Source organism: Arvicanthis niloticus, chromosome X (assembly GCF_011762505.2).
Source record: "Arvicanthis niloticus isolate mArvNil1 chromosome X, mArvNil1.pat.X, whole genome shotgun sequence".
Lineage (NCBI taxonomy): Eukaryota > Metazoa > Chordata > Mammalia > Rodentia > Muridae > Arvicanthis > Arvicanthis niloticus.
Window position 1 is genome coordinate 18,906,253 of NC_047679.1, and position 12,427 is coordinate 18,918,679.

The window sequence follows — 12,427 nt, forward strand, 5'->3', positions numbered from 1 at the left end:
ATTCCCTGTTTAGTTGCCTCTGACATTACTTTTTTTTTAGTGGCATGATTTGGCATCATTTCCCAAATATTAGCTTTAAGTTAGAAAACAAGTTATCTAATAAAACTACTGATGCACAAGTAGTGTTTCTTTACCTTCCTGGAGAACTGGGCAAGAGTAAAATGCATACACTTAAGGTTTAGCCTGCAGACCCTTTTCCTTCTGAAACTATGGGTTTCAGGTTGATTCTGTATGCAGGGAATGAGCCTTGTCTAATTCTCCAGCCTTAAGTGAGTTCCTGTGCACATTATCTAGATCAGACAGAGAGCCTAATTTGGCAGAGGGCTAAGCTACGGTTTATTTAATGCATATGGTAACTCCAGTCAATTGGTGGCATCTAAGTGAAGGTCAGGTTTGAGACAGATTTTGAGGGCTGGACCCAGCAGACAAGAAGTCAGACACGGTTAATGCCATGTGTTCTGGGCAGAGGAGGTAGGCAGTCTCATGTGTGCTCCTGCCCTGCATCTGCCATTCCCATATTAGTGAAAAACAACATCCTGTCAGTCCCTGATGTAACTCCCTAAAGGTCATTTAGCACCTTCCAGACTGGGCAGAGTTGCAGAGGAGGAAGCTCTGAGAGTCCTGGCTGTTCAACTTGAGTGAGCAGCAGAAGTGCCCAGAGGACTTGCCAAGACCCCAAACTCATGGCGTAGGAGTCAGAAGATCTGAGTTTGGGCCTGATGCCTTTCTAACCGCTCCCAGGTGATCCTGAGGCGCCAGTCCTGAGGCTCTACTTTTATAATCATTGCCTTAAGACTGTGTGGTGCCTGACACTTACATGTTCGCACAGATTTCTGTCATTTCAAAGAAGTATTTGGATTTCATTTTTAGGCATGCCTGCCAAACTTTATACTCCCCAGCACTGGGTTCACGTTGGGTCTGGCATTCCTAGTTTTGTCTTAAGGAAACCTTATCTAAAACATACTGCTCACACTTTTAAGTATGTTTTCAAAACATGAGCCGTGTCTATTTCATTTAATCTGAATTCAACACCACTTCAGGGCACAAGTGATGAAGTCTGTTTGCCAGGCAAGCACTTGGAAATTTAGGGTCATGGAAGTGTTCAAGCACTCAGCTTTTGTTGAGTATTTGCCCCTCCTTAAGGCACTTTTCAATCCCACCTGGCCAAGGGCTTTGGGGCAGGAAGGAACAGATGTGGAGCTTGGGGCCCCAGAGCTGTTCTTTTTAGAAACATTTTTGATGGATGCATTTTCCTTCTGTTATTTTCCCAGTGTGTCTGTTAGTGCTTATCCCTGGATGAGGGGGCAGAAACGCAGAGGCGTCTCTTGGACAAACAGTTTAGATACCCATGATGGTGGAAAAGGGAGACATGAGCAGCTTCCTTTCTCTCTGGGATGACATCATGAAGGAAACAGAGTGTGAAAATGTTGAGGAGTGCTAGCCTTTTTGTCAATTCTTTGAAACAAGTACAAAGTAATTAACACCACCTCACAGCTCAGTTGAAAGATTACAACTTCTGCAGTGTTTTCATGACCCCTCATTTCCAAATACTATAAAGTTGAAGCTCAGAGTAATTATCTCACCATTTATTTAACCAAGTGAGTTTATAAAGTTGGCGATAGCAAAGAAAATGTGTCCACATCAGGTTTTCTCTTCATTCCAATCTCTCCCTGCCCCTCTTTCTTTCCCAGAGTCTCCAATATTCAGCAGCAGCTGGCTCAGCTGGCTAACGAGTCATGGCCAGGCATGGCAGAGGCCGACAGGGACCGGCTGCAGCTCATCAAAGAAAAGGAGGCCCTGCTGCAGGAGCTGCAGCTCATTATTCAGCAGCGGAGGTCAGCAGAAGATGTGGTTCGTCTGGAAGAGGAAAGGAGGCGCCTGGAGGAAGAGATCCAGCGTGCTAGGGCCACATCTGCACAGGGTGCCACAGAAAGGTGTGTGGCTTTCCAGGACTTTGGGAACAGAGGGTACCACTTCTAGAAGTGAATCAACTAGAAATACTAAGTGAATGACTTGTATATCGTGTAAGGTGTTCTAAATTGGTACAAGTTGAATAGTTCTTGTGTAAAAGTGTTTGAGCCCAGAAATGTCTTGAATTTTCGTGTATTTTATCTAAAACCTTTTTATTACATTTAATTTGTTTGGTATATGTCTGTATATGAATGAATGTGAGTGTGTGCCACAAGACTAGTGTAAAGATCCCAGGAGAACTTGCAACAGTCTGTTCTCTTGTAATGCGTGTCTGAGGGATTGATCCCATGTGACCAAGCTTAGCAGCAGATGCCTTTTAACCTGCTTGACCATGTCACTTGTTCGAGATTATTTTATTTTTTATATTTTTTTACATGTTAGGTTAACCCTTTAATCATCAAGCTACAGCCGGTAGAATCCTTCCCTACTCTCTTTCTTTTTTTCTTTTCTCCCCTCCTCCCTTTCTTTTCTTTGTTTCTTCCTTCATTGTTTGCATTGCAACAGGGTCTTATGTACCCAGGCTGACCTCCAACTTGCCATGTAGCTAATGTTAGCCTTGTATCTACCTCTCCGTTCCTGGGATCACAGGCATGTGCCTTCTCTTGGGGCTGGAATTTTGGTTTGGGTTTGATTTTTAAATTTTTGAGAATTTTTGCAGATGTACTTTTATGAATTTCTAATCTGAAAAATATAAAATCTGAAATGTCCCCAAATCCCAAGTCATACTTAGGTAACCACAACAGCTTGAAATTCTATATCAATTCAGATTTGGGACTCCCAAATGAGGCATGTTTCACTTCCCCTGAGAACAGTGACTGCCTGGCATGTTTCCTTACTATGTGGGAAGTGGAATCATGTGCCTTCTGTGCCATAAAAGGAGCCAGCTGCTTTCAGAGGCTCCTGATGCCTACTCAGACCTGGGACATGAAAGCCAGGTGCAGTGGCTCACACCCGAAATCGTAGCACTTAGAGGTGGGAGGATTGCCTTGGGTTCGAGACAAGCTTAGGATACATAGTGAGTTTCAGAATTTGATAGTGGGCTACAAAGTAGCGTCTTATCGGCAGACAAAGAGAAGCACACATAAAGTGATAGATAGAGGAAAGCAATAGAGAGTGAAGAAGGACAAGCATCATTTACACTGTTTCTTGTCTGATGTGGGTGCTTGGTGCTTCTGCCTATGTTTACAGAGCAGTGTCTGTGGGAGATTGGAGGCAATTTGGGGAGCGAGGGCAGGTGGTGCTCTAGCTTCAGAACAGGGAGCCTCTGTTGCCTGGGGGAATTGTTCCTTGTAGCATTGTGGGTGTCTCCCTACTGCTTTTATCTCTGACTTTGATTTCTAGCCAAGGAAACCAGCTCTTTCTTTTGCAGTAGGAAGTCGGCAGCCTTTTGTGAGTCCCTTTCTGAACGTGCCTTTCCTCAGTTACTCTTGAGATGCTTTCAAGCACAAGACACGTGAAGCCTCTGTCTTTTGTATTCTCTGATGCCAAGTTGTTCAGCCTTTCATCATATGCCACGTCTCCTGGTTTCCATTTGCTGCCTGCAGTTGTGGAGTGTGCCGAAGGCTGGGTCTGCTTACCACATTTAACAGCTGTCAGTGCTTTATCTGTGGCTATCTGCCTAGCTTTGGGGACCCCCACCTTTGTTAATATACTGGCTTATCCAAACTCAGTATATTGGCATGACCCTAAAGTTTATCTCTCTAAGCATTGTCTACATAGAGTTTAATTAATCAGAATTACTTGACTTGTGCAGATACATATAGTGACAATATCATTGTGACTTCTTATTTAATTTAATTTTTATTTATTTTTGTTTGTTTCTTTGTTTTGAGACATGCTCTCACTATGTAGCTCTGGCTATCCTGGAACTTCTTATATAGGCCAGGCTGGTCTCAAACTCACAAGAGATCCACCTGCCTCTGAATGCTGGGATGTATCCATTCTAACCCATTTTCATTGTGACTTCTGACTGTTCTTTGTATTGCCTAGCAGTCCTGATGTTTGGATCTTTAGGGTAGATGAATGGTGGCATGGAGGCATGTGTGGCTCAGAGCTCATGGGAACATTGAAAGGAAGTGGTAGTATTTGGAGAGTTTAGTTTAGCCTAGTAATGAACAGAATGAATTTTCATTTGCCTGAGATGATAGCATGCCCTACCATTGCACTCCAAACTAGAGCAGAGTCTGAATCTCAAATGGCAGAATGTAACTGACCTTTTCTTTTGTGCTCTTGGGCTTCTGTGCCTTCTGAGTTATACTTTAACTTTTCTTCTACCCTTGGTATTCAGTTTTGTATGTTGTGGATAGGAGGAGGGCCTACAGTTCCTGCTGGTCTCTGTTCAGTGGGGTGGATTTCATCAAGAAGTGGTGCCTGCCTCCTCAGAACCTCCCATCTATGAGCCTTTGACTCTAGTTGCCCTCCTCACATGAAGTTCAACATTGCCAGTGCTGTGAGCATAGGGTTCACATCTACAGAATTCCCTGGGGACAGTGGTAGCTCCAATGTCCAATGTCTAAGGGATGAGACAACAAAGCTGGAGTAGTTTTTTCACTAGTCTCTTGTGGGACCAGGCTGGGTAGTCAGTTCTGGGACAAGAGACTTCAATCAGAGCTGAATGATTCAAGTGAATTTCCTAAATCTGCTACAAAATGACATTGATTACAAGAGAACATATATGTGTGATAACTATATTTCTCCTTTATAATTTAAAGCTGCTGAGTATGAGATGAGACCAAACACTCCAAAGGGTTTCTGCAACTGATGACACTCTCTGCAAAGTAGATCCTGGCCACATTTCTCAGTGTCACTCTCTACTAGTTGGAGTGTGGGGTCCCAGGATAGGAGGTTTCTTATAGCTCAGTCTGTATGGTTAGACCCAGAGTGGAAATGGAACAAAGGGACTGAGGTTGGCTCTGTTTTGCTAAATTGTGGAAGCCAATTGACCAATTATGACACCTGTCTCAGTTCCAAGGTCATTCATACAGAATTATGATTATGCCTAGTAAGGGGACATAATTGAAACTCATTTTCTGTCTTAGTTAGGGTTTTTTTGCTGTGAAGAGACACCCATGACCAAGACAATTCTTATAAACATTTCATTGTGGCTGGCTTACACTTTCAGTCCATTATCATCATGGCAGAAAGCATGGAAACCTGTAGGTAGACATGGTGCTGGAGAAGGATCTGGGAATTCTACATCTTGATCCAAAGGTAGCCAGAAGGAGGCTCTGATTCTACACTAGACAGAGCTTAAGCATAGGAGACCTCAAAGCCCACCTACACCTGTGATGCACTTCCTCCAACAAGGCCACACCTACTCCAATAGAACCACACCTCCTAATAGTGCCACTTCCTATGGCTAAGCATTGAAGTACATGAATCTATGGGGGCCAAACCTATTCCAACCATCACATTCTACTCCCTGGCCTCCATAGGCTTACAGTTATAATGCAGACTGCATTTAGTCCAACTTTAAAAGTACACATAGTCTATCATAGTCTCCACAATGTTTAAAAATTCAAAGTTCAAAGTCCTTTCTGAGATTCATGTAATCTCTTAACTGTAATCTCCTATAAGATAAAATTAAAAAGCAGATCACATATATCCAACATCAGAAGATATACATTGCTATTTTAAAACATCACAGTTAGGAAATGCTATACCAAAACAAAACCAAAAATCATCTGGAAAATCTCCAAACTCTGTATTTCATGTCTGACACCCAACTCTTCTCATCTTTGTTGACTGCAACACAATTCTTTCTCTTGGGCTGGTTCTGTTCCCTGTTATCAGCTTTCCTCAGCAGACATACCACACAGCTCTGGCATCTATAACATCTTGGAGTCTCCAAAGCAACTTCAACTTTACAGCTTCTTGTTCCACTGTCTTGGTTCCACACATGATCTTATGAGCCCCTGCAAAGGGCTTGGGCCACTTTTCTAGCTCTGCTCTCTATAGCACTCTAGGCTCTGGATGACTCCACTCCACTGCTGCTGCTGTTTTTGGTGATCATCCCATGGTATTGGCATCTCTAATACACTGGAGTCTTCTGCTGGAACTGAGCTGCACTTTCACAAATAGCCTCTTATAGTCTCTCTTCATGGTGCCATGCCTCAACTTCTTTGCATAACCCCATCAGTCCTGGGTCTTCAACTACCATTGAGACTGTACCTTCACCAGTGGCCTTCCCTGGCCTCTTAACAGTGCCTAGCCTCTGTTGCTCCCTTTATACCTTTCAAAACCACTACTACCTGGGTGATTCTTATACATTACCAAGTCTAGCTGCAGCACAAGGTACAACCTTGTAAATCTGTGGAACATACCTTTTTTGTGCTCTCAGAAAACATTTCTCAGATTTCACTTCAGTAATGCTAGTCTCTTCTTAGTCACCACTAATTTCTTAGATCCAGCTAATGAACAGCAGTTGTCCCAGTAGTCACTTCTGTATTTTATTCTAAAGTCAGAGCCAGATGGCCAAAACAGCTGAGTTCTGCTGCTTGCTGGAGCTGGAACAGGGTCTCCTTGTTGTATTATATTTTCACCAGCTTTCTATTTTCAATGATTTCCTTCACTATCTAAGTTTGGCTATCTTGAACTTTGTAGAATGAATGAGCTTGAAGTCAGAGATCTACCTGGCTCTGTCTCCTGAATGCTGGGATTAAAGACATACACCATCACACCTGGACTTAAGCTTTTCTTTCCCTGGAACTTGCTCTGTATCAGGCTGGCCTTGAACTCAGAGATCTGCTTGCCTCTGTCTCCTGGGTTTTAAACTAATATACTACTATGCCTAGATCTAACCTTTTCTTTAATTCCTTTTCACAATATCTTTTTAAGTTATGGATTGTACTTCATTCCAGATATAGTCAAGTTGACAACTAAGAATATCCATAATAATCCATACCCTGTCAATTTGACACACAATCATATCTCCTTGTCTAAATGAATAAATGAATCTCATGTCTAAATAAAAAGAGTAACTTGTTCATAATAATGCCTAATATGATATAACTATCCATCATTCAACTGTAAACACATAAACAATAAGCTTAGGTGGGTGGGATCTTGCCACAAGATCACCACCCCCTTAATCTGTTTATCTCCTGGAACATAGGATTTAGCTCTATTCCACTTTCTGGTGCCCATTTAATACTTGAACCATACATTTTGTATTTTTCCTTTCTAAGCTTGCTACGCTTGATCAAACTGCTCTTCCTAAGAGTAAACCACATGACAGAGTCTATGCTATGCTATTTTGAAATGTTTTTCCTCAAGGCAATTACTCTAAATTTCTTCACTTTAGAGCCGCAGGCAGACTCTTTAGACAAGCAGTCAAATTCTTCACCAAACTATCAGAAGAATGATCTCCAGGGAACATTCTAAAATTCTGCTCCTCTAAAACTTCTTGAGCCAAGCCTCTACAGTTTATATCACCCTCAGTACTGTCTTCCAGGTTCTTACTAGTATGGCCCATTAAGCCCCACTTAAAGCATTCCACTACTTTCCTAACCCAGACTCTCAAAATCCACATTCCTCCAAACAAAAGCATGGTCTGGCTTATCTCAACAATACCCCAGTCTCCAGTACTAACTTCTAACGTAGGGTTGCTGTAAATTACCAAGGTAATTCTTATAATGGCAAACATTTCATTGCGGCTGGCTTACATTTTCAGAGGTTGAGTCCATTATCATCATGGCAGGAAGCATGGCAGCCTACAGACAGACATGGTGCTAGAGAAGGAGCTGAGAGTTTTACGTCTTGATCCAAAAGTAGCAAGAGGAGACTGTTCCACAGGCAGCCAGGTGGAAGCTGTGATTTCACACTGGGTGGAGCTTGACCATAGGAGATCTCAAAGCCAACCCCCACAGTGACATTCTTCTTCTAACAAGGCCACACCTCATAGTGCTACTCCCTTTGGCCAGGCATTAAACCACCACACTTTCTTTTACTCTTTCTTCGTTTTTTGAGAAGAAATTAAAGATGAATGCTTGGTGCCTTTTACATTGATAAACCTTAGGTAAGAATTTAAGCATGACTCCAAATTGGGAAATGTTTTGTCGTGAAAAGAAACTCCTTTTTTGTCACATATTAACAGCAGAATAAGAATGCCAGGAAGTAGAAGCAATAGAGCCTGGTAAATTCAAACTGATGAGCGAGCCTTCAACCTTCATAGCCAAAGCAAGTTACTTTCATTTCATGAGGGTTTATTTCCTCATCTATTAAATGGAGGATACAGTCAAGTGAGTGACAAGAAATGAGGTGTGACATAATTCTAAGTGTTAAGGGCATTATCATTTTTATGCACTCATATGACTTCTAATTATGACATTTAAAAGTCCACCTAAGACAGGATTGTATTGCTAAAGTTTTCTATGAACAAATAACGAAATATTTTTCTTCAAAATTATAGATAAGTTGAATCTTAAATACATTACATAAAAAAATATATTTCAGCTTTTCTCAAGTTGTTGGATCCCAGAATCTCCTTTCACTGTTAAAATAATTAAGGACTCCCAAAGAGCTTTTGCTCATATGAATTTTTATCTATCAATACACTAATGATTTAGAAATTACATTCACATTATTATTTGATTAGAGATAATGAGGCCTTATTAGAAACAAAAATTTTATGTCTGATAATGTTTTTGAAGCCAAAAAATTAGCATAGTACTTTAACATTTTTATAATAAACTTTTTAAACATCTGGTTTTGTAGAAGGCAGCTGCTAAAACATTTAGCCTGTTATTGTATGTTATTTCTGGTGAACACATGAATATTTTGCTGCTCACAGACATGTAGTAAAGAAGAGGGGACATTTTTGGACCCTTGAGGTCTGTGGACCATATTTTGAAAGCCATTGATTTTAATGTATATTATTTAGCTTTAAAATGTGTTGTTTAATGGCTCATGTTATAAAGATGTTTGATTCAACGAGAAATGCTATAGAGCTTGTTTTACTATAATGCCAATGAAACTTTACATAGCTTTTGCCTATAAGAAGGCCTAGGATGATGGAATTATATTTATAGGATTCTGTAAGGAATCTCAACAGATTAATTCATGTTGTGTATTCATGTTGTGCATTCATTAATTCATGTTGTGCATTTGAACCTGGCTTAGTGTGTAGTGTCCCCTTGTTTTGTCTGTTCTTTACCTATTTACCCTGACATCTTTCACTCACCTATTCATATGACCATCCCTACTCACCTGTCCACCACTTGCTCTCCCACTTGTCTATTCCCTTGTTCTCATTTATCTCTTCAACCCTCCCTTTTATCCAGTTGCTCCAACCACCTATAGATCATGTATCTATAGTCTTTTAGCAAGCTTCAAGTGCCAGATGTATTTTCCAAATATGACAAAACCCTTTTTATTATGTTGCAATTAATAATGTATGCCTTTAGAATTCACTTAATCATTTCAACCTGAATTATTTATGAGGCATTTATAGTTGAATTTCCCCTCTGTCCTTCTTTCTCTTCCTTCTCCCTCACTTTCCTCTTTCCCTTCCTCCTTCCTGTCCTTTGTCTCTATCTCTTCTGTGATTGAGAAATGGGGTTTGAATCCAAATCCTTAGGCAAGTTACACAAATGTATCATCAAACTACATTCCAAAACCCTATAGCTAAATTTCTTGTTATAAAAACATTTTTCCTGTCCTTTAGATGCACCAATTGACTATTTCTGTATCTACAGGATTCTACTGCAAGAAAAAAGAAATTGTCTGCTTATGCAGCTGGAAGAAGCTACACGTTTAACATCATATCTCCAGTCCCAGTTAAAGAGGTAGGCTACTTTTGAAGGGAAATATATATTTACTAATTTTATTATTTTATACAGGGACATGTATTATATTACAGTAACATGTGAGTGAACTTCATAGTTTCTTTTAGCTTAGATTTCCTACTACTAGTGATTGGAACCTGAAGTAGAGTTAAACAGAGCAGAAAAGTAGATATGTTTTGTTTTGTACGTAACTTGCTAATATACAACTCATGTAAAATGAGGAGAAACAAATTTGACTTCAGAATAGTAAGTCTGACCCTAGGATATTTGCATACACCTGTAATTCTATCACTTGAAAGCTGAGGCAGGAGGAAATGGAGTTCAATTATAAAATCAAGCTTATTAAAGGAATGTGTAATTTGCTTACCAGTGTCAGAAGCATTCATCTATGTACATTTGTATTATGAGGCTTTTTGTAAAAAACAACATCTGGATGCATAATGGCAGCTCCCCTTGTCAAGCTCTTACTATTTTATGAAGTTAAGGGCTTCATATGAATGACATTATTGGTTACTCCTCCAACTCAGGAAGGAGTCTGATATTGTGCTCTGCCCCCAAATGTCATTTAAAACAGATAAGAAGCAAATTCTGCCCAGATGCTCTCAAGCATCCAACTGCATTCCTTTTAGCTCTGTTCTTCCCTAGGGATATAGCCCAGGTACCAGGTGATGGGTGGTGGGAGCAGCATGTGTTTTTCTCATACCATGGCTCTTTCATTTCAGCCTGTCTGCCAGCACCCTGACTGTGTCTTCTGGGAGCAGCCGTGGGTCCCTGGCTTCCAGCAGGGGTTCCCTGGCCTCTAGCCGTGGCTCTCTCAGCTCCATCAGCTTCACAGACATCTATGGCCTCCCACAGTATGAGAAGGCCGATGCTGAGTGTGGCCAGCTTCTGCGATTCGATCTGATCCCTTTTGAATCTCTGGGCCGTGATGTCCCCTTTACAGATCCGCAGAGCCACTCTGGCTTCCACAAGCAGAGGAAGTCACTGGATACACCCCAGTCTTTGGCCTCACTGTCTTCTCGCTCCTCCTTGTCCTCTCTGTCACCCCCTAGCTCTCCCTTAGACACACCCTTCCTACCGGCTTCAAGGGACTCCCCTCTGGCCCAGATGACTGACACCTTTGAGGTAGCAGGCCTGGGAACACTGGACAGACTGCGATCACAGGCCTCTACTCTAGGAGATGAAGATTTGCAGGGAACTGCGACACTTCAGCCACATGGAGTGCCTGTGGATGAAGGACCCCGTGAGCGGGGACCTCAACCTGTGGCTCCTACTAGTACAAGTAAGTGGTGATAGGGAGAAAATCTTGAGTTTCTGGGGGTAGCAGGTATATGGGCTATGACTTTAAGGCTAATGACTTTCAAATTGCTGGTGAGCTGTTTTAGATTATTAATAGGGGTAGGAAGAATTCAGATCTTCATTAATCTTTCCTTTCTGTGTCAGGAATAATTGGCATTGATGAAGCTGTATTTGGCTTATTTATGGAATGTACTTAGTTGTTGAAAAATAACATTAAGAATTACATAGTCTTCCATGTTTAAAGGGAAATAAAAAGGTGGTAGAACCTCAGTGCACTGTGCGGGGCATGTGCTAAGATGGAATTTTCTATGTGTGTTCCCCTCAGACCAGCATGTAGACATGCATCTGATTATAGCCTGGTAGAAATGGCTACCTCCTCTGTCAGTTTGACCTCTCTCTTTAGCCATATGGCCTTGTTTCTGATTATATAATTCAATCAAAAGTGGAGCTAATTCTGATTGTGCTATTTCAGAAGACACCCGAGCTAGTACCAAATCATTTCTCCAGATGGAGAATCACCAGACTTTATAGGAAGTTTCATCTACTCAGCTGAGTGATTGTTCAACTCTTTATTGATACAACAATGCTGTTTGAAAAACAATAGACTACTATAATGTGTTAAGGGCATTATCATTTTTATGTACTAATATGACTTCTAAATATGATATTAAAAGTCCACCTAAGAGAGCATTGTATTGCTAAAGTGTTCTATGAACAAATAAAATGTTTTCCTTCAAAATTATAGGAAAGTTGAATCTTAAATACATTACATTAAAAATAAAGTTTCCTATACCTGAAGTTTATTCATGTAGTTAATTAACTTTCATTTACCCAGCAAAAATTGTTCTAGACATTCAATTTAGGCTAGCACTAGATAATTTATATAGAATAGAGGGTCCTTCCTCCCTGTCCTGAGGGAAATTTGGCAGTATCTGGAGAAACTTTGAGCTTTCAGAGCCTGGCAGAGGGGATAGTCTGGCACCTAATGGATTGAGGCTAGGGAAGTTGCTTAACCTCCTATAACACACAGCGCAACCCCTACCACAACAAAAATCATTTAGCCCAAGATGTCAATAGTATGGAAGCTAAGAATCCTGAGAAGCATTCTATTGGCTGTGTATCCAATAGAGTACAGTGTGGTAGTGTGGTGTAGTGGAAATAGCTTCAAGTAAGAAGCCTGCAGGCCAAGATTCTGTTCCTTGTCTCTTTGACCTCTAGTTCTGTGACATTCCTGGAATTGTCCCACTTTTCTTGTCCTCAAACAAGGTGACCTTTATGGTTTCTTCCGTTTGCCACTATTTTTAACCTAAGAGATGAATTGATAGTTTGATAGACAGATCAATGAATCTTTAGATTAGCTTATCTCTGATATA

The 12,427-nt window shown here is 40.9% G+C and overlaps 1 protein-coding gene across 3 annotated transcripts in view; it reads left to right on the forward strand.

The window, feature by feature from the left end:
• Wwc3 (WWC family member 3) overlaps window positions 1-12,427 on the forward strand; it is a 106,764-nt gene that overhangs the window by 75,929 nt on the left and 18,408 nt on the right. For all 3 annotated transcript variants that reach the window (XM_076918716.1, XM_076918717.1, XM_034485673.2), the window contains 3 exons: window positions 1,692-1,934; window positions 9,666-9,755; window positions 10,478-11,037. In XM_076918716.1, coding sequence (XP_076774831.1) covers window positions 1,692-1,934; window positions 9,666-9,755; window positions 10,478-11,037 — 893 coding nt within the window. The remainder of the gene's footprint in view (window positions 1-1,691; window positions 1,935-9,665; window positions 9,756-10,477; window positions 11,038-12,427) is intronic.